We start from the raw sequence: 27225 nt of genomic DNA on the forward strand, positions 1-27225 counted from the left end.
CTACTTGGTAAACATATACTTAAATTCCCAAATATTTGAGAGTTGCCTTATAATTTTCAGAAGTACATATACACTTCAGTAAAATACAAATAAGATTTAAAAAGTCTTTCTTCTTTGAATATTTTCTTGACTAATATCATTTTAGAGAAAGGTCTTAGAGATTCCTTAGTGGATGAACTCTTCATTTAGGCAGTGATTCTAAAACTTCTCAGGGGTTCCAGGCCCCTCTTGATAATCATAGTGAGTTGAATCCATGGATTTTAGGTCAATAATCCTGACTTGCCAGATTAGCCCCCTGCGGTCAGGGAAGCCTGGTGACCTCCTAAGAGTCACACAGTGCTTTTTGCCTGCCTGTACTATATTTCCTGATTTTGTCAAAACAAACTAACAAATCCCAACTCCTCAACTCTTAAAATGCATACAGCCAAATACATATGGACAGCAAGAGCATGGAGATTTAAAAACAGAGCAGAAAAAAGTAACTTGAACAGAATGTGGCATTTCCCTTGGTCTGTTGCTAGCGGCCCACATACAACATGCTTAAAAAAAAAAAAATCCCACCCTGGCACATCTTTTCATCATCATCATTTAAAAAGGATTCAAATGGACCTTTAGAATGTATGGCATTGGGAATATATCCCATCTGGGGATAAACAGAAAAGAGCTTCATTGAACAGGGCTGTTTTTAGTGGTTGTCAGGCTAAAGTTGATGTGTATTTCATCTCTTGTGTTTGGTCATGCTTTTAAAGCCAAACACAATATTTTAGTTGTACATTTTCAGGATGTGTACAAAGCCAGGAGCATTTAACGTTCCTTTTTGTAAGAAAAATAATTATGGGACATGATTTTTAAAATGCCTTCAGGATTTGAAGATGTGAAAGAAACACGTAAAAAGGAATTACTTCTTTTTATTCTTTATTATCTATTTATTTTTCATTTTTTTTTATTGGCTCTGAAGTCCATTATACTTTGTTTTATTAAAAACTGGAGACTCCTGCCTCTTAGTTGTTAGCTTTGGGGTGGCTGCTTTCTGATTATTATTCCAATTCAAGTTTTTCACACAAATCCTAAGGCTTGCATATCCCATATACTCATACACACTCTGCACTGTAAAACTTCAATAAACTTAGAAGTCCATAACCAGCCAGCAGTCTGTGAACCTGTTTGGATGCTCCTGCTATCAGCAAAACTTCCTCTTGATAACTGTTCTAAAAAAAGTTTAAACGATTTTCCTGATAACACTAAAAACTGCAAAAAAGCAATTGTGGCTGGGTGAAGTGAAAAACTGGTCAATCATGGAATATATTTGTTCACTGCTCTAGTGAGTCCCCAGCGATGGGGCTCAGATCCCCAGCTTCTCTCAGTCTCAAGTTTTTGGTCCTGGATGTAGGCATTCGATTTTAATCATTTCCCCAATCTATAAATAGCAATTATTCATTGGGGGAAAGTGCTTCTTTTATTTAGCCTTTCCTACTGGGAGATTTTAATGCTTCATTGCTAACTCGTATTTTCATACTGAACACCTGGACTCATCACAACAGTATAATATATGTAGTCAGGCTTTGGAGAATTTGTTTCAATTTACATACAATCCTCCAAATCCTCTAGCGAGCCTGATGTCTCCGCACCAGGATCTTCCTTTGCTCTAGATGTTAATAGCCAAAGGCTCCAAGGATCCCTCCCGAGAGGCGCGGTGAGGCTAAGGAGTCCGGGGAAAAAGGGAGACTGCCGGGCAGGCTGCGCTGAAGATTTACAATGTACTTCTTGCAGGCGGCTCAGCAACCCCCTCTGTGGCAGTGGGTGTCTGGTGTGACAGAGCGGAGAAAAGCTCTCTAATCTCCCAGTGCCTGCCTCTGCCGCTCAGCCGCTCCCCTCCCTCCCGCCTTCCCTGCCTCCTCGCGGTCTCTCGCTCTCTCCTTTGCCTTTCTCGGGGAGTTTCAGTCCCTGAATGCAGTCAGAGTAGCCTTGGCAATCTGGACCCTGAGACTGTGTGTACACACACAGGCACACAAGCACACACACATGCACACACACTCGCACTCGCACACACGCACTCCGGCTCTCCCCACGGGGATACAGAGCAAACCCGGAGCATCAGCTACCTGAAAGGGATGGCCCGACCGAACACTTCTTGCTCACTTGTCATCCCCGGAGGTCAGAGCAACGTCGGAACGAGGGAAGCTCGCTGTCCGGTCTGCAACCTCACGCCGTTTGCCGCCCCCGCTGCTTAAAGTGTCCGGGGTGGAAGAGACGGCTTCTTCAGGGCAGATTCCCGGCGCAGCTCTGCGGCCCTGGGACTTCGCCCGCCGGCTTCACCCCGCTGTCTTCTTCCCCAGCCATCCTCTCGCCCCCGGCTGCGGAGTGCATGGCTCGGGCGCCTCCGCTGCTGCCGCCGCTGCCGCTGCGAGCACATCCCACCCAGAGGACTGAACGCCACCGCTGGAGTGGGGAGAGAAAGCGGAAGCCCTAACTTCCCTCTCCACCGCTCCCCGTTCTTTCTAGCTGAGGACCCGCTGGAAGGCTCCCGCGGAAGGCTCCCGCGGAAAGCCTGGCGAGAGCCGAGAGCAGGGGAGGGCGAGCCTGGAGCCGCAGGCGCACGGGGGCGGAGGCAGCATGTGCCCCGGCGCCTGGCGCCGGCCGGAGAAGTAGCGCGCCGTGGGGCGAGCGAGACGCTTCCTAAGTTGGGTGCGTCCCAGACCTCGCCGCCCGGCGCCACGGCCGCCAGTGTCCGGAGAAAGGCGGGGCTGATGGGGGGCGCCAAGGTTGCCGTCGCCTGCGGCCAGAACCCGTCTTAAAAGAACCTGGGCCGGCGTCTCCAGGGTCCCAGCTGGCGTCGCGTCCTCGGCCCGCGTGCGCTCTCTGATGTCTGCGCCGGCGGTGGCCCGGGTGGCCCGCCCGCGGGGGGTGCCGGAGGGGGCGGGGGAGGAGGAGGAGGCTGTGTGATGGCCCTGGACGGCGAGCGGGGGGAGCAAGAGGAGGAGAAGAAAAAGAAGAAGAAGAAAAAGAAGAGGAAGAAGAAGAAGGAGGAGGGGGCTGAGAAGAGCAGCTCACCCTTCGCGGCCACCATGGGGGAGAACGACGCCGCGCTACGGGCCGGCGGCAGGGGGCTCTCGGACCCGTGGACGGACTCCGTGGGGGTGCGACCCCGCACAACCGAGCGCCACATCACGGTGCACAAGCGGCTCGTGCTGGCCTTCGCGGTGTCCATCGTGGCACTGCTCGCGGTCACCATGCTCGCGGTGTTGCTCAGCTTGCGCTTCGACGAGTGCGGAGCTAGCGCAGCCCCGGGCGCCGACGGCGGTCTCGCCGGCTTCCCCGCACGCGGGGGCAACGGGAGCTTTCCGGGTTCCGCCCGGCGCAACCACCAGGCTGGCGGGGACTCCTCGAAGCCCGAGGTAGGCGGAGAGGCCACCCCTGGGACCCCGTCCGCCCAGCCGCCGTCGGAGGAGGAGCGGGAGCAGTGGCAGCCGTGGACGCAGCTGCGCCTGTCCGGCCACCTCAAGCCGCTGCACTACAACCTAATGCTCACCGCCTTCATGGAGAACTTCACCTTCTCCGGCGAGGTCAATGTGGAGATCGCGTGCCGGAACGCCACCCGCTACGTCGTGCTGCACGCCTCCCGGGTGGCGGTTGAGAAGGTGCAGGTGGCCGAGGACCGGGTGGCTGGTGCTGTCCCGGTGGCCGGTTTTTTCCTCTACCCGCAAACCCAGGTCTTGGTGGTGGTGCTGAATAGGACCCTGGACGCGCAGAGGAATTACAACCTGAAGATCATCTACAACGCCCTGATCGAGAACGAGCTCTTGGGCTTCTTCCGCAGCTCCTACGTGCTCCACGGGGAGAGAAGGTAGGGAGGGAGGCGGTGCCCGGCACCGCCCCACCCAGCCAGGCTGCTCGAAAGGCTGGGCGGCCGGCGACCCGGGGGACCGGGTTGGCTTCCGAGACCGAAAAGCGCGGGGTGGGTGAAGGAAGCGGAGATGGGTTAGGGTCGTCACCTAGAACCCCTGGGGTCTCCCAGATGCCCGGGCTTTCACTGCTGCCAACTCCACACAGTCACCAGCACCAAACGTTGAGTGCCACCCCCTCCTCTAGTCTGGAACTCCCTCCTGTCAAAGTTCCTTAGCCAGCATGGCGCCTAAAAATTTTTAAAGGGTAGTGTGAAATCTGAGCGATGCCAGGGTGCATCGAAAGCCTGCCAAGATACCGTCGAGGGAAAATACTCGCAGGGTCAAAGGCCAGGCCTGTAGCGCATCCAGGTGAGATGGCAGTGCAGGGCAAAATCCTTCCCCCCTCCCTCGGCATGCCCACCTCGCCTGTTATCTGGCAGGCACAGAGCAGACAGTGAGCTTTGGCTGCATGAAGTTTTCCAAAACTGCAAGTTGAGATTCGGAGCAGTAAGAGTAGGTCCAGGTGACAGACTCGGGGAGGGCGAAAGGGGTCTGGGGGAGGCTGCCATGGTCAATGCCAATGAGAAATGTCCTTGGAGGTGCTGCCAGGTCTCTCAACACAGACACAGAGTGACTTTAGTTTTTTGTTGTTGTTCTTGAATTACTGCCTCTGGAAATGACTCCAGTGGTGCCAAGAGGGAAAGCTAGCCATCAGTCTCCAATGCCTTGTTAATGAGTGCCTTTGATGCTTTTTAGATTTGGGCAGTATTTTATTTTATTTTTTTCTGAGAGGCTGTGGGGTTTTTCACAACTTGTTTAGACCTCAGATTTAGGAGTCAAACAGAAGTGGGTTCGAATCCCAGATGCAGAGCTAGCTGTGGTGAAGGCTGGAAGACACTGACGAATCTGTCACCAGCTCCTGACAATGGCTATCTCTGGTGCTTATCCAGCCAAATATATTAACTTAGTCCCACAAGACACTTCCTATCTTACAGGTAGGGAAATGGAGGCACAGAGAAGTCAAGTAATTCATCACATAATGACCTGACAAAGCAGGGATTAAGACCCAGGCAATTTGGCTCTGGAGCCCATATGCTTACTTTTAACTTGGGGACAATAATAAGTACTGTCTTCATAGGGATTGTTGCAGGTGTCCATGAGCAAATGCATTGAAAAGCACTTAAACTATACAGGGCATATAGAGTGTCCACTATACATATGAGCTATTTTGTGCCTCCTGGGGTAGTCAGCACTCAAGCATATTACTGAATGAATAAACAAGTGATTTTTGCTTTTTGTCCTAATTCATTGCATTTAAAACAACTTTGATTAATTAAATGATGATAGGGCCAGCAAACAACCGAAATGACCTTAAAAAAGAAATTGACAACCTTAGAAGTAGAGGCAGGTTGGAGATTAGCAATGATACCCCTGGATCTTCTGTCCTCAAATGATTTTCACAACAGCAGAAAACTGGGGCTCAGAGCAGCCCCAGGTGCCTGAGATCAGCAGGTTTGTCAGTGGAGAAGTGAGGCTTGAACTTTGGTTTTCTGATGGACTGGGGCTTATGGTGGCTGGAAACTCCCAGAAGTTGTTATTGTATAGGAGGCTGAAATGTCAGTGTGTTATGGGAGAACACAAAAGTTTTATTATTTATATATTGCTATGAAGCAACCTCAGATAAATTCTCTAATGCTTTAGTAGTTGTGTGATAGTTAAAGCCTCCTACAAGTGAATGTATAAATTATTCACTTTCAAACTACTAAGATCAGGTGTGGATAATTTAAACCCTCTTATACCACTTCCTTCAACATATTCTAAACAATACAGAATAAATACATTTTTAAAACCCACCATCATATCAAATATGGGGAGAAAATGCAGAGAAGGCAAATTTGTATGTTGTGTTTGGAATAAGCTTATGTCAAAATGTCAACAGTGGGAGTGCATATCACTGATTAATCTTGCTCTGGTGAAATAAATACTTCCAACAAATCCTGTTTTTTGAGCCATGCCCAAATATGTTTGTTGGAACTGAGCTTGTTTTGGTCAGTATATTCAAATTAGCAGGACTCTTAAAAAGACCAGATGTTTCAGCTTGACCCGTAACTGTTTTCTTGTACCCCTAGTGCATATTTGTGTTTAAACTCTCTCCTTCAGTTTTCTCCCAAAAATGTAAATGACTTGGTTGAAAGTTTAACCTAGAGCACATGTGGCTGTATTCTGCATCCCAATAGAAAATCTGGATTCAATATTTCTGGAGCTCTCAGGTTTTTGTTTCTAAACAGCATCTGAGAGAAAGTCCTTCTTCTCTTCTTCTTCTTTTTTTTTTTTTTTCCTTCAATACCAGAGTGAATATGATAATTTCTTGAGTGTGTTTCTAACTAGAGTTAATATGGCAAAGGAAATCTCTGTTCACAATTATGTGAACATTACATCTATTAAGTCTTTTTTTTTTTTTTTTTTTTTGATTGTTGTTGTTACCATGGCTACTTGGAGAATTTTTAAAACATACCAATGTCAGGAACTCAGTCAGGTTTGGACTTTGATTGGTGATGATTTCGTCCCCCAAATGCTCTGTAATTTGATATTTTTAAACACTTTCAAAGAGAACATAGATGTAAATTCTAAATTTTCATTTGATTAATGATAAAACATCATGGTCTTTAGTTAGTTGTAGTTTTTGCCAAGTTAATTATTGGATAATCTTTGCAATAAAATAGGTATTTATTCTGCCAATGGAGAGTCAGAGAGAGCAACTGGAAGTATTTAAAAGAGCAGTGCTGCAATTGAGTCCACCCTATTTAGCCTATATGGAGACATTAATACCCAGGAGTCAATGAGATTCTTTGGTTCACTTCTTGGAAGTCTGAGAAAAAGAATTTGGGTGAGGGCAGAAAAATTAGATCTCACTATTGCTACATGCCTATGACCCTTGGAAGGTTTTATCCCCCACAAGGTATTGAATGGGACCTGGTTTTATCCTACATGGAACACTTACCTTTCCTGGTTCTTATACCGCACTGGAGAAAGGTAGAGGACAGAAGGATAGACTCTACCTTGAAACCCAAGGCTCCTCTGCTTTCAGTTGATAATTCAGATAATGAGAAATTCACCACTTGTTGAATATTGCAAATACATAAATTCTCTTGAATTTGAAATGTTTATACACAGCGGTAAATTATCTCCATTAGGCGGAGCACATACTCATTTTTTCCTCAAGTTGGTGCATAGCAGGCGATAAAAAGGGTGTGTATTTATGTCAGATTATCCTATAGTAGAATATACTTGTTTAGAATTAGGTATATGTTCATTTACCTGAAGTAATTGCTGCTTTCGGGTAGCCAGATGGCAAGCATACCCATGTTCAAAGTAGGGTACCTTAATTTAGAACCAGATGGTTGGATCGAAAGAGGAAATTTACTCAGAGTAAATGAATGTTTTATCCATTTTCAAATGGAAGACTTTTTTTTTTGAACAAACTTTGATTGGGTCTATAACATGCCACAGTTACAGAAGACAAATTAAAAATGGGTGGTCTTCTTCTGTAAAGGATTATTTTAAAGAGAAATCATGATCTCCACATAAAATGGAAAAATAAGATTGTGGTTCTCAAGGAGAACTGCAAAAAACTCTCTCTTTTATGGATAGGCATTTGATCTTCTGTGGTATTAGTGTACATGATTTGATGCCTCGTACTTTCCCGGACTGAATTAATAATCATGATATTTAATAAAAACTAGAAAACCACCACATGGCTTTTATATTGAAAGCAGCCTCATTTCTGTCGTTCATTCCGGAGAGGAGATATCTTTATATGAGCAAGTTAGAGTTTATGTCTTTTTGCTCCTCTATACAAGGCTCTGAACTGAAAAATCTGTAAGAACCAGTTGTTTCTCTGAAAACTTTTTTATAGAATTCCTTAATGGACTTAGGTCATTGTTTTCCTGTCAGGCACACATAACCATATGGCCTAACAGAGTCCCAAGCTGGATTTTGGTCATAATTCAGAATGCCATCAGTAAACCAAATCTAGAAAATATTTTTAAAAAGCTTTGATCAGAGGCACCTGAGTCGCTCAGTCTGATAAGCACCTGCCTTCAGCTCAGGTCATGATCCCAGGGTTCTGGGATGGGGTCTTGTGTTGAGGCCCCTGCGCAGCAGGAAGCTTGCTTCTCCCTCTCCCACTACCCCTGCCAGATTCCCTCTCCTGATGTTTCTTTCTCTCTGTCAAATAAATAAATTAAAAAAAAAATCTTTGATCAGTTAATAATGAATAGTGACTCATTTAGATAGGAAAATCTATACAATTGGTGTTTGTCCTGCGTGCTTTTCATGGTGCCATCTGATTTGATTACCCTGGATAGTAATACAATATATACTTCCTCTCAAAGAGTTAAATTAGTTTGCCTGTGTTTTTATGTGTGCAAAGTACTCTAAATCCTAAATAGGGCCTATCTGCTCTAGATCTGTTTTTCTTTTTTTAAATTTTATTTATTCATTTGACAGACAGAGATCACAAGCAGGCAGAGAGGCAGGCAGAGAGAGAGGAAGGGAAGCAGGCTCCCTGCTGAGCAGAGAGCCCCATGCGGGGCTCAATCCCAGGACCCTGAGATCATGACCTGAGCTGAAGGCAGAGGCTTTAACCCACTGAGCCACCCAGGCGCCCTCTAGATCTGTTTCAAACAAAGGTGGACCTGTGACTGGTTCTCTGGTATTTGTTTGGTTTGCAAAGCATGTTTATTTCCTCAAACCAGTTCTCCCCACTGGGTATGGTGATGGCCTGGAAGGCGTTTGTTGAGGATGGGGACATTTGTCCATGTGATGACAAGAATAACACTCACTTCTTTAAGCACAGCTTCAAGAATGATATAAAAGGAGCAAAGAAGAAATGATTGATCTTTAGTACATCCTTTTGTAAGGAAGGGTGTTCCTCTTCACCCCATGCTCATTCTCCCACCTGTCATCATCATTGTCAAAATTGCCCACTTCATTTTAATTATTGGTTTGTCCTTTACATGCTTTCAGATTTGCTATGGTGACTAGGTTCCTCCAGAGTTTTGCAAAGTCCCAGGTCTTCCTGTTTTTTTTTTGCCACTAGAGAGTGGATGTTCTCTCCAGCATGTAGAATCTCGCTACATGGAAATTGGAAGAATATAAAGTTGAAAGATACCCCCTCCCCCAGGTTTCCTGGCCAATCTGGAATGATTTCATGCGGCCACAATGTATGGTGGTGTTGAAAATAAGATTGGCAAGATTGAATGGGGCTGAAATGGGGTGAGGGGGTCCCGGCTCACCTCTCCTGCCTTCCCTGCTTCTGAATAAATGAGTGGCTTCCTGGTTTAGGGAGCTCTAGCACTGATTTTTCCAGGATCGGGTGAATTCCCAGTGTAGACTTAGGTTGGGGTGAATTCCCAGTGTAGACTTAGGTTCACTTGCAGGGTGATGTTTTAGTTTAATTATTCAGATCTTTCCCTGTGACCACACAACTGAAAAAAAAAAGTCAGATGATGGGTATACAAAGAAAAAAGTTTTAAAATTACCAATCCTGGTTACATTCCATCTCTTTTAAGAATAGGTTCAAGCTGCTTTTGGTTGTGTTGCTGGATGGAAGAGCACGTGTGTGCTTACTGTGTTCAGGGACTCTGGATCCAGGCTGCCTGTGTTCATGACCTGACTCTGCCACTTCCTAGTTTTATGACCCTGGCAAAATTTCCTAATTGTTCTGTGTCTGGTATCCTCATCTGGAAAATGGGGATAATGATACCCTGTTTCCTAGGGTTATTGTGAGGATCACAAGTTAAGTAATAAAGCATTTAGAGCCATGTCTGACAATTGGTAAGCTCTTTTGGGGGTTTTAATATTATTATATTATTCCATGGCTGGAGATCTACTATTTGCATTGGTACAGGGTCATGTAGGGTCAATATTCTTGTGTAGGGGTTTTTCCCTATTATCAAGACAGTGGGGAAGTGGTCACCCGTGGACATTCCTCCTACTGCTCTCTGTTTTTCCTCCCAAGCAAGGTTCAAAAGACAGAGAGGAGGAAGCAGAGCCTTTCCACTCTGCAGAAGAGAGTGAAGAGCAGCGCTGTGGTTTTACGCAGTGAGAGGAACCCATGCTTGGTCCAGGCCCTGTGAGCTGGAGGGGGCCGAGAGAGCAGGAAGAGAGTGTGAAACAAAAGGAACGTACAACTCTCTAGTTATGGTACTCTATCAGCAGCGAGAATAGCAGAGACCAGTGGCTGAAGGGCCAGGGGGGTGCCTTCGTTGTCGCCGCAAGCTAGAGCATCAAATAGAAAAACCGCAAGTACGAAGGGAAAGGCACACTAGTCATTAGCTATTGTTCCTAAGACTTTGAGTTCTGAGACTAGTGCTATTTCATAATACTTACATATTGCTCTGCCTCCTTCCACTATGAAACAAATGAATCTCAGACACTAGTTTATTTATTCTTATAAGAACCTAATATTATGGCCTGCAAAGGTAATTTTAGTGCATTCATAATACTCTTCATCAATGGTGATCAAGCACTCAGGACTCATTTTTGATAAGAGTATTTAGTACATAAATAGGAAAACAATTATGAATATTGTGCTCTGTTTTTATAACACGATTATTCACATATGCACCACTTCCTACATACATATTGCTGGCATTATTGCATTATGTTTTTAGTTTACTAGAATGGTTATTTAAAAAAAATAGATTACACGCTTGCTTATAGCACTGAATATTCAGCAGGAGCACTTTTCTTCTGAAATGGCAGAGGTTTAATGACTCATTGAAGTACATAAAAACACACAGTCTAAACAACGACCCGTTTTAGCTTAAAATGTTTTGTCATTGAGTCATAATTTGCATTTTGATTAACAACCTTAGCTTTAAATGGGACATGTGTAACTTCCATGACCTTGTAACTGAGTCCATCTACTGCAACCAGTGGAATAGTTCCACTGGAACTTTTCTTTAGGTCTTGGGAGTTTTCATTAAGAGTCAGAAATTACGGCAACACTGGGCAAATTGCAATTGAGGTAGAAGGAAACTCAAAGATCATTCTCGCTGCTTTATGTGTGGTGTGCAAAGATGTGGTCCAGATGGAAACCTCTTGAATAGGGCATGCCATTTGTGAGGTTCTCTTGGTTTGGGTGGGTTCCACAATGAAAAGTCACAAATCAATCTGAATGCTAACAGAGTCATGCAAATGTTGGTTTCCTATGCATATTTTAACTTTATGAAAAGGCGAACTGAAAATAATGGAACAGAAATTTGTTTTGTATCACATACAGTAATTTGTTGGCAATATCAGCCAACATTAATGCATTACTTCTGCTGGATCTTATCATAATGACTTGACACAAGTAGCTTGCCTAGTGAACTTCCGCAGAAATAAGAAGAAATCAATTCTCTGTATCCTTCAGAGGCAACACAGAGCTTTACGCCCTCCTTCTTAGCTCAACCAAAATGTCAAATAGGCAAGTTGTTAAGAAATAAAGTAATTTATTTTAGATAGAAGATAATTAAAATACATGTATATTATTTCTGTTTTTCTAGTTATGCTAAAGTGACATTCTTGGAATGACACTTCTAGGATGTCACTTTTGGATGTAGCATTTTTTATGGTAATAGAGAGATTCATTAAAAGATAAAAATGATTTTGTTTAAAAAGCAGGAGAAAAACAGAAATTGAAATACTTGTCCCGATTACCTTCTGCCTCCTGCTGTTTTATATTACTTGCTGCATTTATGTGTGTATTTCGTATCCATACTATATATGAAAATGTTTCTATTTTTAATTAATGTTTTGTATTTCTTCTATCTGGTGTCCTGCTACCACTTCAGACTTACTTTGAATTTACTCAAAACCCAAATTCATTACTTTCTACTCCAAGTCACCTTGTTTAGAGGCTTCTTTGATGTTTGGGATGACAGTAAACAGAAAAGAAGTCTCACTTCCACCAACTGAAGGCAACCCTAACAAGGTAACGATGAAGGCAGAATGATATTTTTAAAATCCAGCAGACACTGTTGCATGTTGAGGGGACAGAGCCTTGAACTAGGTCTTTTTGTTAGACAGAGGAGTACCGAGGGTAAGAGAGGTGTTAGAGACGGACAGGCAATGCTGAGACCTGTTAAAGCCAGAATCCATGAGAGGCCAGTCAGAACACTAACTTAATAAGTGAGTCAACACTCTTTTAAAGGCTTATTTCTGTGCTACGTGGAGTCAACTGCCTTACTTCTTCATCTGCTTCTGACCTTTAAAATACTACCCAGGCTTTCAGACCAATTGTTACGTTTCTTTCTCTGTGAAGTCTCTTCCGCTCCCAAGGCAGGTGGCTCTCAACTGAGTATTTGCCATGCCCCTCCTTTAGGTTGTCACAGATGGGGTGGAAAGTGTTACTGGCATCTAGTGGTAAGGGCCCCGGGGTGCTGCTGCACATCCTACAGGACATGAGTCAGCCCCCAACAAAGAATATTTATCCAATCTAAAATGTCAGTAGTGCGGAAACTGAGAAGTCTTGCTTTGGGAGAATGTAATGTCTTCATATGTTTTCCTTTTTTGTCATGGCTTTTTGTAGAATACCTGGTTAGGTATTTGTTTAATTTCTTTTATTAGAGTATAAACTCCTTGAGGGAAGGAAGCATATATATTTATCTTTTTCTCCTCAGTGTTGAACACTCAAGAATGATGATTAAGAGAAACAAACGTGCAACAGAGCTTGTAGTAAAAAGCTATTTAGCGGTAGTGTAATTTAATATTCAAGAAAAAATCTCATCAAGTTCAGGGAATATTTTATTTCTCAGTTTTGTTCAGTTACAGGATCTTGAGCTTGGAAAAGACCTAAAAAGTAATCTAGTCCAACCACTCTTCTTTACCAAGGGACTTTTTTTGATTTCCTAAATACCAAATTGAAATTCAATTGCAATCGTCCTCAGTTGTCAGACTGTGAAATTGGTATTTCCTCATTTAGACATTATCAGAATATATGGTGGCCCTCTGTGCATAGACATATACTGTGTGTGTGAATTCATTAAGAATATTAATTGCAGAAAAAGGCACTAGGTGGTCTTTATATTCCTTTCAACCCTGAGAATCAGTGATTTAAATTGCTAGCTTTACTAACATATTTACTTACTATATGAGAGAGTACACAACATAATTCTTCTGCGTAAATATTTGGTTTATGAATTTCTCATTAACCCAGATATATTAAATCTTCTATATCTAATAAATTCCTACCCACTAATTACTTAATGCCAAAGATACCTTTGATTTTTACTTAATGACTAATACATTCTAATTGCAAACCTTTTGTTGAACTCTTACAGAGCCTTTTCCCCAGTATTATTAGTCGTCTACCTTATCATGACCTTAAGAACAAAAAAGGTCATATTTAAAAAAAAAAAATCCTACCATGCACCTAAAAAGCTCACACACAGCAGATGTCTGTCAGTGGTGAAACTAGAGTTCTCAGACACTTGAAAATTAAAAAGGAACACTCTTTACCCATATATGGAATCCTGCAGGTAACTTTTAAAGAGCTCAGGAAAGAAATATCAAGCTCAGTGGACATTTCAATTAATGAGATGGAAAGATGAGATTCAAAAACATTATGGAAGACAAAAGCATGTGAAGAGAAAATTGTAAATGGGTACTTTTTAACTGGAAGGACATTTTATTAAACTGACTTCTCGTTAAATAAAACTATATTACTATCAATAGAAAATCATAAGGAAAAATATTATCATGGTACTGGCATTTTTGGAAAGAAGAACCTTTATTACCAATAGTCAAATTAAAACATTGTTTATAAATTATGGCTAAAGATTATTTTACTGTTCTTGAAATATAATAACTTTTTACTCAGATGCAGAAACTGACTTCTAGACCCAGCTTTGTGCTAATTGCTAGTGTAACTTAGGACAAATCACTTAACCCTACTGGAATTACTTTTTCATTTTAGAAATTTATGAGAGAGGACAGTTTATTCCTAAGATTGCTTCCAACTTTAACCTTTTATTTGTCTGAAGATTTGTAGTTAAGACTTCTTTCCCATATATTATATCATTTTATCATCTCGACAGCTTTGGAAGGAAAGCATAGAAAGCATTATTATTTTCTTTCTACTAATGAAAAAATAGGCTCTAGCAGTTACCCAAGCCTGGTATGTGGCAACCCAGTACTCTTTTCAAGATAACCCCCCAAAATCCTCTTTCCAAGAGTAAGTATACAGTTAATCTTTAGAATGTCTTATTTTTCTCTGTTTCAAAATGAACTTTTAAAAAAGTAGACTCTCAAGGATAAATGTAAGCTTCATAATGTTAAAAAGGTATAAGCATTTACATCTGATGGTATGAGCCAGGGATAGCCAGTAAGATTCAATGTATATGTCAACTCCTATTGATTGCTAGCAGCTGCCTGGTTGTTATGCTGATGATAATTTTGAGGCCAGGTTTGAGCTCAGTGGGAAAGGGTGCCATGTTAGATTGACCAGGAACATTGTGGGTGATGAGGAGGGGAGTGGTGGCAGAACTACTTCTGGGGGAAAGAGTCTTTTAAAGAAATGACTTCAGTGCTCAGTCATGTTTTATGAAAGGTCTGATGTTGACTTGCCTTGTATTGAGTTTTGTAACTAATATTATCAGAAAAGTTTAAATTGATTTGTATCATGAATGTTTTCATAAATGATGCCTTCTTTTTCAAGTTAAAAGGGTGTTTGAGTATTTTCATTTGTAATAACTGTGGAAGAATGAAGAGGTTGTTTCTAGTTAGTTTTAATGAAATGCAGTGTTGCGGCTTGATCTGAAAACTTGAAGGCATTAAATATACTTAATAGAAACATATACACTGGGACGCCTGGGTGGCTCAGTTGGTTGGACGACTGCCTTCGGCTCAGGTCATGATCCCGGAGTTCCGGGATCGAGTCCCGCATCGGGCTCCCAGCTCCATGGGGAGTCTGCTTCTCCCTCTGACCTTCTCACTCATGCTCTCTCTCACTGTCTCTCTCTCAAATAAATAAATAAAAATCTTTAAAAAAAAAAAGAAACATATACACCTATATCTACATCGACATGTTTATTATATATTTATTATGTACAATTACCTGTATTAACACATATATAACACATATATTAACACAATAATACTAAAGTTATAATTTGTATGATAAATATGTATTGTGAGTCATAAAATTGATAGTCTCTGGATTAGTCAATATAAACATGTGTTAAACCACTCCAAGAAAAGTTAAAGACATTGTGAACCAGTGGCCGCCATTTCTTAACTGCCTGATGGTTGCTTTTCATCTTTCACAGTGATATGTGCTTTGTATCCTTTCTCCCCACTAAGCTTTATAGTACTTTTTAAAAGTTAGGCTTGATTATTTCCTTTCAAGCAATGAACACCTAAACCTTAGGGAAATTTAGTAGTCATCCAAGATGATATGGCTGAGAATGTTGCAAAGACAGAATTTAGACCAACGTTTGTCAGGTTTCAAAGTCCTTAACAAAATCAGATCACATCTAGCTGAAATTTGAGGGCACAGATGTTTCCCACTGATGGTCTATATTCTACATGTATCTGATGACATATTTTGGATTTTAGTTTCATTAACTTACATACATTTAGAGGGGAAAGTGAGGGCATACCAAAAAGGAGAACTATTGTTTTCCAGTGTTTGCCAATGGGATGCTGATGAATTGTTTTTCTGTAAACTGTAATGTTTTGTCTAAAGAGCACTGGTCTGGGTTTAGAGGATTTACTTTAATTGAGATAAAAACTTCCCCAAAGAATTTTTATTGTTGGGGAAATACATACAAATTATACTTTCATGCTATTCATGCACCTAAGTTTGGCACAGAAGAAACGACCTTGCAATTTGGCAAAATATGTTATTTTATCGGCAGAAGCATGGAAAATGGTCATAGCTTATCAAGCCATAAAAGTAATTGAGAACGTCATTTTCTGTTTTCCAGATTCCTTGGTGTCACTCAGTTTTCACCTACCCATGCCAGAAAGGCATTTCCTTGTTTTGACGAGCCGATCTACAAGGCTACTTTCAAAATTAGCATCAAGCATCAAGCAACCTATTTATCTTTATCCAATATGCCAGTGGAAACTTCCGTGTTTGAGGAAGATGGATGGGTTACGGATCACTTTTCACAGACCCCTCTCATGTCTACATATTATTTAGCCTGGGCGATCTGCAACTTCACATACAGAGAAACTACCACCAAGAGTGGGGTTGCAGTAAGTATTTTAAACTTAAATATGTTTTTAGATAATGTACGCATTGTATAGTAATCTTATTTCTGGATTAAGAATGAATCATTTTTATCCTCTTCAAGACGTGCATAGCTAAATTCTTTTGTTAACCCTTGGCGGGAAATTATTTTCCTGGTTTCTAGAGTCAAAGAGGAGTGTCTTTTCCATAGCCACCCCTCTTGTCCCTTTCACTACCTCCTCTGTCCCCAGCATCCCCTCCCTCTTTAGCTTCTGAGTATTTCTGAAACAACTGTTGTCTGCTTTGGGAAATTGTTTTTTATTTATGGGACTGGGAAAGCTGCTTCTCTTTATAGTGAAATATTTCAAATGTCCAGAAAATGTAGAGAATAATGTAATAAACTCCACAAGCCTACAAGCCAGCTCTAGAGCATCTAAACATTTTACCGTCTTTGCTCTAGTCTAATTTAGTTTTTGAGAAAGTAAAAGACACTGGATAGAATTGAAGCCCTCTGTGTGCACCTGCCTGATCTCATTGCCTTACCTCTTCCTTTAGAGATAACTATTGTCCTGAATTTGATATTTGCCATTTCTGTGCACATTATCATACAATTACCAAGTGTGTGTGTATGTATATTTCTATAATAGATGCCGTGCTTTAAAATTTCACAAGTGATTTATATTATAGATATCGTTCTCTAAGTTATTTCATTTTAATTTTTGATTTAAATTATGTTTTTGTGGTTTATCTGAATAGAATGGTTTGAGTGAAGATATCAAAATCTGTTATCTTCCTATAGATAACCATTTTAATTTTTCTGATTAACAACAATGCTCAATGTGTATTTTTGTCCATGAGTTCATCTGCCAGTGTGCTAGAATTTCTGTAGGGTTATAAAGCTTCTCTTAGCCCGTAATACCGAAGTGTATAGAAATACATTCTTAGGGGAGCATGATATATAGGACGCCTAGAGAAGACATGCTCTGCATTTAATTTACAATAAGATGCAATTGGACGTTCTTTGATAACTATCATTTGTGACAGCATGGTGTTCTAAGCATTTTTTTGCATGCTGTTTATTGTATTGGCACTAGTCAGGCCAGGTCACGCCATGCTGAGTTAACAACTTCCTCCTCACTTCAGTGACTTACACAATAAATATGTATCTATTTTAATTTTTTTTTTAAGATTTTATTTATTTATTTGTCAGAGAGAGAGAGGGAGAGAGAGCAAGCACAGGCAGACAGAATGGCAGGCAGAGGCAGAGGGAGAAGCAGGCTCCCTGATGAGCAAGGAGCCCGATGTGGGACTCGATCCCAGGACTCTGGGATCATGACCTGAGCCGAAGGCAGCTGCTTAACCAACTGAGCCACCCAGGCGTCCCTCTATTTTAATTTTTATGTTGCCCCTAAAGTAAGGTATTATGATTCTGTTTTTCCAGATGAATAAAGTAAATTGAGGTTTAAAGTGATTAAGTAACTTACCCAGAGTCAAAAAGTTAAATAAATGGTAGAGCTGCAAGACAAACTTCGTTGGTCTGATCCCAAATTTTGGGCTTTTTCCCGCCCTGAGCCCTGGGAACTCTGTTTCATCGTTTCAGCTGTATGTCTGTAAAAGAATTTGAGTACTGGTTCTCTCTATCCGGGGCCATTGTATTCAGCATTGCTCAAACATAACAAAAGGAGTTAACAGAAATCTATATTCTTGTTCTGTAAGAAGTTCTTAGGTCCAAAACCACCTAAATTTTGAAAAATAGGTTTGGATCAATACATTTTCTCAGTGTTACTTTCAATTTAAATCACTGTGGCACCTATTTAAAAAGTAAAATCTGCCTGCATAAAAAATGAATGCCATTATTGAAGAACTGTATATAATGAATTAATCTACATAATCATAAAATTAGGTCCTAAATGCTGGCTATGGAGGGCCAGAAGATATTTTGCTCTTCTGGACTTGTACTCATTTGATATATTGAGTTCCTCTGATGTTTATTGATGTCTCCTATGGATACTTCAAGGCTATACATGTTGGACCACACACAGAAAAGGAACACCGAGACATCTCATTTACTCTGACGTCTTCAAAAGTTGATGGCTGTCTTGCTGCGCATCAACTTGCAGCATGGGGAGCACTGGAAGTGCTTTTTCTAGTATGTTTTCTTTAAAGCATCTTAAAGGTGTTCTCAGCCCTACACAATTAAGCTTGTTGCTAAGTGACCTATATTTAAATCCAGACACACTCTAATTATTAGATGTTGACTTTTATTAGGGTTAAGAATCCAAGTTAGTAAATATTTTAAAATTCCTCCTTAATAATTTTTATGTAGAAAAGATAAAACATGCTACCAGAGAACATCAAAAGTTCAACTGAAATAAAATCTTAGATGATATAATCTAAAAATGCTACGGATAATAAAAAGGAAAACAAAATTGCCCCTGGGAGCCCTTATTTATCAATTGTGGAAATACAGTTTAAAACCTGGTTCTTTTTTTTTTTTTTTTTTTTTTTGGTCACCCTTGGATATCCAATCTGTTTTTATTTTCATCATGTTTCCTCTTTATTACTGGGGAGGAGCACATGGGAATCACATTTCTGAACTCTTAACAGCTGGAAGGAGTGGAAGTTTAGCCTTAGGATCTTGGGGCTGGGGACAGTCTTGTGAAGTCCAGGTGGTCATGTTGGAGCAGAAGCTGACACAGTTTTCTTTGAGCTGTAAGAGTATAACTAGAGTAGAATCTTAATAATTTGCAGCTGAATCCTAATAGTGCCTCAAGTGTGTGCATTTGAAGCATCATCATTTACTTCTCAAGTTTTCTGCACTTTGCTAGGCACTATTCTAAGTAATTAGGTAAAAAAAAAAAACTCTCAGATCCTTCTAGTACAATGATTGCATGTGCCTCTTTCAGGTGGAATCCAAGCTGGGAGACCTATTTTGTTTACCCATTCCTAAAATGGCTTAATATTTTTGTAATTAATTGTCGATATTTAGAAATTGAGAGATTACACATAAAATTATTTATTTCTGGCTTCTCTTGAAAAATGGGAAGAACTTGTGACATTGGGCTCACATTCCCATGTGGCAACAATTGGTCATTCATTTATTCCTTCAGCAAATACTTACTGAGTGTCAGGTATTGTTCTAGGCTCTGGTGATATATCAGCCAACAAAGCAACAACTCTACTCTCAGGGAACTTAAATTCTCATGAGGAGAGAGTGACAATAAACAAATAAATGTATATCAGGTGGTAATATTTGCTATGAAGAAAATCAGTGTCCTGTAGCTGGGTGGTGGCTGACCCATTTACATGAAACAGTTGCTTCCTAGTGTAACCTAATTCAGACCACTTTTTTCTTTTGCACCATGTCAGATTTACTGTTGTGTATTACTTGCTTTCATTCTGTAGGCATTTGGATTCTAGGGACATAATTCAAGAGCGTAGCCAAGGAATCTGCGTTAGAAAAGCAATGAATTCGCTCATTATGTCTTAGTGATACTGGCATTCACTAATTGTGAAATGAAAGTTGTAGAAAATAAATTCAAAACCATTTAGAAGAGGGAGAAATTGCTAAGACTGGAGTCTAATGATATGCTTTATGGAGTAGATGGGATTTACTAAGACCCCGAATGATGGTTTGGTCTTAGAAAAGCAGATGATGTATGCATATAGTCCTTGGTGGGAAATGTTACTAAGACAAGACAAAGGTAGGGATATCTATGGGGTATCTACGGGACATAGTGTGTGGTTATTATGGTCATAAACATCATCACTTCTGCTCCTGGTTACAAGTAAGTCATTAAGGCTGGTTCAGAATTGCCGGAGGAGGGCATATATCCCACTTCTTGATAAGGGAGTGTCGGTGAATTTGCGGATGTGTTTTCAAATCAGTACATCTTCTCTCAGGCCGCAAATTATTTACATTGATCTCACATACAAAATATACTCACCAGTAGGTCTAACTGCATTACAACATCAGGCTGAAGTCTGAGATCCAGGATCTCACCATCTGATTTAGCTCTAGGTGCTGATGAGACTATTTGGATTTCATTTCTTGGACATGGTTCCCTTGCTCTGAAGACCTGTTAACTAAAGGGACATGTTATCTATCTTCTCTCCCACAACAGATGATGCTGAGCTGGGAATATGATTGTTTCAAAAGGACTTTCCATTCAAGAATGGAGAAAATGGGAGGACATAGCAGTTGTTGGCCCATAGCAGTTCTGAAATCCAAGTGGGAACATGTTGGCAATTTTAAAATTATGGCTTAATAGTGTCCCATATAAATTGTCCTTTTGTCCTTCCTGGCACTTGGCACCATCACTTGGGTTCTTTTTTTTTTTTTTTTTAAAGATTTTATTTATTTATTTGACAGAGAGAGATCACAAGTAGGCAGAGAGGCAGGCGAGAGAGAGGAAGGGAAGCAGGCTCCCTGCTGAGCAGAGAGCCTGACGTGGGACTCGATCCCAGGACCCTGAGATCATGACCTGAGCCAAAGGCAGGGGCTTAACCCACTGAGCCACCCAGGTGCTTAATCACTTGGGTTCTTAATTTTGCCTTTTAAGGCATCTTTTCTTTTGTAGTTAAAAATTAGTTTGTGTTTGCCATGGAATAGCCTTCTCCGCTTGCTTCCTATCTGTAAAAAATTAAGGGTCCAAAGGCTTATTATTATTATTTTGCATTGGTTCTGTTGCTTTAAGTCAAAACAGACATAATTATTATTTTTTAAAAAAGATTTTATTTATTTGAGAATGAGAGAGCACAAGAGAGAGCACAAGTGGGGTGAGGGGCAGAGGGAGAAGCAGACTCCCCACTGAGCAGGGTACCTGAATTGGGGCTCCATCACAGGACTCTAGGATCATGACCTAAGCTAAAGGTAGACGCTTAGCTGAGGCATCCAGACATCCCCATGTATAATTATTTTAAAAAAAAAATTGGACCTTTTGTGTATCCAGTTACATGCATTCCGTTAGACAATACTATACCCTGGGTTTCTTTAATATGAGCCTTTGTCTACTGTGAGGCTTTGTAGAACAATGCTCATAACACTCTTAGGTGCTCTGTTACTGAACAGAGAAGGTTTATGAGGCACAACCTTAATGTCCTTAGAAACTTTTTATCTGTTTGGAAAGGTTTGAAGGGCACCACTTTAAAGGTATTTGAAGTCTAGGGACGCCTGGGTGGCTCAGTTGGTTAAGTGGCTGCCTTCAGCTCAGGTCACGATCCCAGCATCCTGGGATCGAGTCCCACATCGGGCTCCTTGCTCGTCAGGGAGCCTGCTTCTCCCTCTGCCTCTGCCTGCCATTCTGTCTGCCTGTGCTCACTCGCTCTCCCTCTCTCTCTCTCTGACAAATAAATAAATAAATAAATAAATCTTAAAAAAAAAAAAGTATTTGAAGTCTTAACAGTTCCTGAAGTTGAGTCCTTGGCTTCATCTTTAGATCATCTTTTCCTGACAGTGACCTATATTTTCCTCCCTGAGTCCGTTTCTTACTTTGAGAATCTCTTGCCATCTGGAGAGCCTGGGAAGGAGAAGAGTTTTAATTTCAAGCTCCAAATTTTGCTTGGAAACTGGACAGTTTGTTCTTAAGCTCATCTCTCCTGTTTGGGATTTTTCATGGCTAGAGAGAAGGCGTTGGTGGCACTTTCCGTATTCTACTTGAAAGTCTTTTGAGCTAGAAAATATAGTTATATTTCCTATTTTACATAGCATTACAGACATCAGTGTTGCCAGACTTGTTTCTACTGTGTGATGGAGGACTCCTTTCCTTTAGTTTCCAATACCATTTACCTTAACATCCTTCATACTGTCACCAGCAGCTTCCTTAAAGCCCATAAAGCTTCAGATATGTGGTCCTCTCAAGGATTGTTTACTGTCACTCTCAGTCCAATCGCAAAGCCAGTACCTCATGTTTTAAGGCCTCTGCTCTGCCAATGCCCTACTTCCATGTACTAAAAGTAGCCCCAATTGATATTGTTAGAAATCACTATGAAACTTAGCAATAAAAAAATAACCATTTCTTATGCATGTGGATTCTGTGTGCCCTGAGTGTGGGCAATACAGAGTAGGGGAGGACTCTGCTGTCCAATGTCTTAGCTGGGAGGGTTTGACAGCAGGGGTGACTTGACAGCTGGGGGCCAGACTCATCTGGGAGCATTTTTACTAGGTGTCTTTACTTGATGTTGGCTGTTTCTGGCCCCTTATTTGGGGCTCTCATCTGGAGCACCTTTAGGTGGTCTCACCATGTAGCCTGAGCTACTTTGCTGCCTGGTGGCCTGAAGTCATCAAACACATTACTGGTGCCCAAGGCCTCCAAAGGTGAGCTTATCAAGGGGCCTACACTGCCTGTTCACTCCATTATAAATGGTTACATAGACGGTATTAGTCACCACCTTTTCCCCCCTCTCTTTCTTTGAGCAAGGAATTGCTATCTTACCCAGCCTAAAAAGTTTAACAGTGTCACTTTTAATGCCCTGTATTAGGAACAAATAGAGCAGCCCAGATTCTAGCAAAGGGAATGTAGACCCCATCTTTCAATGAGAAGAGTGTCAAAGAATTTGCAGACTCATTGGAAACCATCACAGTAGTTATATGTATTATAGGAGATAATATTAATAAAATCCTAAGCATGGTGCCTGACACATTGTTCTTACTCTGATGATGACAATTAAATTAATAATATATTCAGAAATCCTAGAAGGGAGAAGGGATGTATAAATTTGAGAGGTAGATGGAAACTAGATTGTGAAAGAGCTTGATGCCAGGCTACATTTTCAGATTTTGTTCAGTTAACAATAAGAGCCACTGAGAATTTAAAAGCTGCAGTCATGACATGTGTAATTTTTATAATCTGCCTGAGAAAAGCATGGAAAATATGTGGACATGAGGAGAATGGGGTGAAGGGTTGGGGGTTAAGATTAGGTTTTTCACCTGAGAAACTCTGGACTAGAGTAGTTATAGTGTAAATGGATAAGGTTGTATGGATATGAAAGGCATTTTAGAAGAAAAAAACAGTAGGACTTGATGAGGGACAAAAGATAGGAATAAGTAAACATTGGGGAAGCAGAAGAGCAAAGACTCAAGAATGTGACCCTTGAGCAAAGAATCAAGAATGTGGTATCATAGAATGTTTCTTTCCTCCAGATTCCCTATGTATTCTGAATTGGCTATCACAACCAATGAAGGGTTTTCATTTTTGTTGGCCATTCTCTTGGCTGCACAGTCTACACTGCCCAAATATTCTGTTCATCCTATTATAACTGGATATATAAAATTTTATTTGTCAGTATTCTTTTATTAGAAAGTTGCAAAAACCCAATGTGAGCTTAAGCAAAAAGGAAAATTTATCGGGAAGGTATTGGGATATCTCAAGGCATCCCAGGTCAGGGATAGACCTGGGGCTTGGAGTCCTGTGAGAAGCTTGGGAATCCTATGGCAGGTCCTCATCAGTGTTGCTTCTGCTTTGCTTTACTCACTGTGGAAAGACTTCTGTTCTTTGATTCACATGGTGTCATATCACCAACAAAAGTCCCCAAGTTTTGTATATTGCCGTGGAGGACCCAAGAAGGAAAATGACCTTTAGAAACTCCCAGACTTATAGGGAGTGTTACTGATTGTCCCTGTATGGGTCATGTGATCATCTCTGGTCACTGTGTCTAGACAGTATACATGTGGAGTCACATCATAGGAACATGGCATCTTCTGCTTCACCTCATGGATGGGAGGGTTTGTTGCAAAGAAGAGGAGTTTCTAGAGAAGGCACACTGGGAAAAATCTACTACCAGTGCTGCAGATGTTTTCTTTTAGTTTTATTGTGTGGACTGCCTACAACAAGAGGGATACACAAAATTTATAGTAGTGATAAATATTACAAATATACCAAGGAAAAAGTATACAAGCATACACGTGACACACATTTCTGATGCTAGAGTTCTAGTGATATTGTATATATACCCTTAAAACATGGGATTATTCCATGTAATTTCCTACTGAAAATAAAACTTAGGTCTCATTTTAACAAGGGATGTGCAAGTATAGGTTAATATGCTCTAAGCATATATTCCAGTATGAAAAAAATTCATGTTAATAGTAGATCTTTTGTCAATAGATATTCTGTTTAGATTGTATTACCAATATAATAAGGTCCACTGAGAAAGAAAAATAGTAACAAAAGAGTTAGATTATAGTCAATTTAGGAATATAAATAGAGGCTTCCTGATGACCCCAATAAGAGACAGCTATCCTCCTCCTCTCTACTCCTAGAATGTTTTGCAAACTCATCCCTTATAGTCAATATCTCACTGATCATAGCCCTTTCTTGCTGGACTTTTTGTTCTTCTAGACTGTGAACTTTTGGATATGAATAAGATATGGTGCCATATCTTATTCATCTTTGTGAGATTTTGTAAGAGCCAGCACCTAGAAAATGATAGGTACTCATTGAAAGTCCATTGAACATCTAAATGAGTGAATTCCCTTTAGAGAAGTCACAAGGCCAGGGGTGTTCCAAAATCTTTTGATTAATATATGACATGAAAATTTGTGAAAAATGTTCAACTAATATTGAACTATAAATAGCGAATGTTACAATACAGATATCATTTGTTTTTAGGAACTCTGTAGGAACATGTAGGTGAAAAGTGTTGTTAAAGAGAGTTGAGTACTGAGGGGAAAAGTTTTACTGCCAAACAGGGAGCTGAATTCAGTACAGAGTCTAGACTCTGGGGGATCTAGTATTGGGGGGTGGAAATTGGGTGGCCCTTAAATACTAAAGGATCAGGGATTGTCTCTGTCCCCTATCAGGAAAGCCAAGTTTCTGAGTGTTATTGATTGGCTGGTGAGAGTTAGGCTTGCCAGCGAGGTGGCCCTAGGCTGGCTGTCCTATGGGTGCCTGCCTTGGGATTATAGCTCCCAGCTCACCTCTGCTGCATGAGAGATAAGTTTGAGCCAGGTTTGGGTTATCCAGTTGGGTCTGCAGTCTTGTCAGCAAGCTATGTGGCTAGGTCACAAGTTTATTGGAGCCAACGAGTTTGATAACTGAAAAAGGAAAATGATTTAATTGATGAACCTCCTTAAATTTCATTAGTGTGGGAGGAACAGACCCATGAGTTTTTCTAAGAAGTGAATGTAGAGTGAAGAAATGCATGCAGTGACTGTAGACTGTTTTTAATAGTGCTAGTTATGGAAGGGATAAGAAAATAAATCTATGCAGAGCCTACTTGTGGGTGACTTTTAGATATGGGAGAGCTGAATCTATAGGAAGAGAACCAAAAAGATCCCAGAGAGAAGCCAATGACTACTTGATGTTTAATGGCTTGTCTTCATAGGGGATAGAGCCAACACTGTTTTGTACCTTTCTGTTTAAAGAACCCAGGACCAGGAACGGAGAAAACAGATATGGGGAGATTCAGCCTGGGAGACTGATGAGGCACACAAGGCCAGTAGTCAAGGGGGTAGCAGTAAAAGAGTGATCATAAAGGCCTTGTTGAAATCATAGGCCGTGGTGTCCAGAGAGGCAGAAAGGTGAGAGAACCCACATTGGGAGTGATATTCATGGAAAATGGATTGGGACAGTTGGCAAATAGAAGTCACCATGAGAATAAAAAGTAGGAGTAGAATGATAAAGGGAGTAAGGTGGAAAGATGGTCTGAGGTAGAGTGGGGGGGTTTCAGATTTCAGGATGAGTTGAAGGAGTTTTAAGCCTGTTATTGCAAAGTTGGATGGATGAAGAGGATTGAAGACAATCATGGAGGGCACAGAGAACAGTGGGGTCATATTGGAACAAACATCAGAAACACTAAGGGGGAATCCTTGAGAATGTGGCAAGAAAACTATGTCAGCCTTCAGATTCTTGAGTGTAACACCTAGATGCCTAGATGTGGAAGAGGATTGGTGAAAACCATGAACTCTTAAAGAAGAGTTTATTTTAATGGAAGTGGAAGAATAGTGCTGTAAAGTCACCATTGAGGAGCTGAGAAAGTGCTCATGTCTTTCGCTCCGGCTCTGAGGGTGGATGAGAACAGATCTAAATAAGGATAAGAATGTGGGCCGAAGCAGTGGGTGTCTAGGGTTTGTGTAAGGGATAAGAACTGTTGATAATAAGGATTACTTACGTAGAGGATGGAGTGGTAGACCGGAGGGATGTGTTAACAGAGAGGGAGTGAACTGAGTAGGCACAATTTAGTTAATGGAAGAACTTATAGAACTATCTTGCCCCAAAGTTTCCATTGGGATGTTGGTGTAATGGAGTGTGCTTTAGCAAATACCCATCCCCTGGTGGCTAGCCTGGGCTGATGGTGAGTTCAGTGTTGGATGATAATGGGTTTCGTTATATAATCCACAATTTATCAACTGTCCTGAGGTTTAAGAGTCTACATATTGAGGAGACTAATAGAAGCTACAGGAAAAGCTTGAAGTAAAAAAGCAAACCTACAAAACAGACTAATTTAGTTAGTGTAGAGAGTATTCATGGCTATAGTATGTTTATTCTTGATAGTGTGTGTGATGGGTTGTGTGGTACATAGCGAGGTCCACTTCTCTTTTTGGGAGAGGGGAGGGTGATTTGGCTATGATCTTCTTTTCCCCAGACTTTCTGCTAGGATTTTCACAGCAGAGGCCACTACCAATTCAGTTGTCTTTTAGATATGGTCCCCACATATCTAAGTAGTAGCATATAATCTGATAACATAATTTTCTTTGCTGTCTACTTTCTTTCTAACTTCAGATTCATTACTGTTGTTTTTTGATAGTCCTTATTCTTTTTCTTTCTAGTTCTTTAGGACTTCTACTTTTTAAATTTTTAATTTTTTTATAAAGAGGGATTCATTCTTTAAAAAGATTTCTTTATTTATTTGAGAGAGAGAGTAAGCATGCATGAGTGGAGGGAGGGGCAGGAGGAGAGAGTGAAGAGAGAGAGAATCTCAAGTGGTCTCCCCACTGAGTGTGGAGCCTGATGTGAGGGGCTCTGTCCCATAACCATGATGTCATGACCTGAGCCAAAATCAAGAGTCAGAGGCTGAACCGACTGAGCCACCTTGTGCTTAAAGGATTGTTTTGGCTAACCCTTTATAATCTAAGAGAGGTAGACAGAATATTGTGTAATATTGAGGAGAGAATAGTAA

General features: G+C 41.0%; 1 protein-coding gene across 1 annotated transcript in view; it reads left to right on the top strand.

The window, feature by feature from the left end:
* Nucleotides 1-2872: 2872 nt before the first annotated feature.
* The window catches only part of TRHDE (thyrotropin releasing hormone degrading enzyme), a 372234-nt gene continuing 347881 nt past the window's right edge, over nt 2873-27225 (top strand). The window contains exons 1-2 of the mRNA XM_047743059.1: nt 2873-3844; nt 15860-16133. Coding sequence (XP_047599015.1) covers nt 2943-3844; nt 15860-16133 — 1176 coding nt within the window. The 5' untranslated portion in view covers nt 2873-2942. The remainder of the gene's footprint in view (nt 3845-15859; nt 16134-27225) is intronic.

Source organism: Lutra lutra, chromosome 8 (genome assembly GCF_902655055.1).
Source record: "Lutra lutra chromosome 8, mLutLut1.2, whole genome shotgun sequence".
In the NCBI taxonomy this organism is placed as follows: domain Eukaryota; kingdom Metazoa; phylum Chordata; class Mammalia; order Carnivora; family Mustelidae; genus Lutra; species Lutra lutra.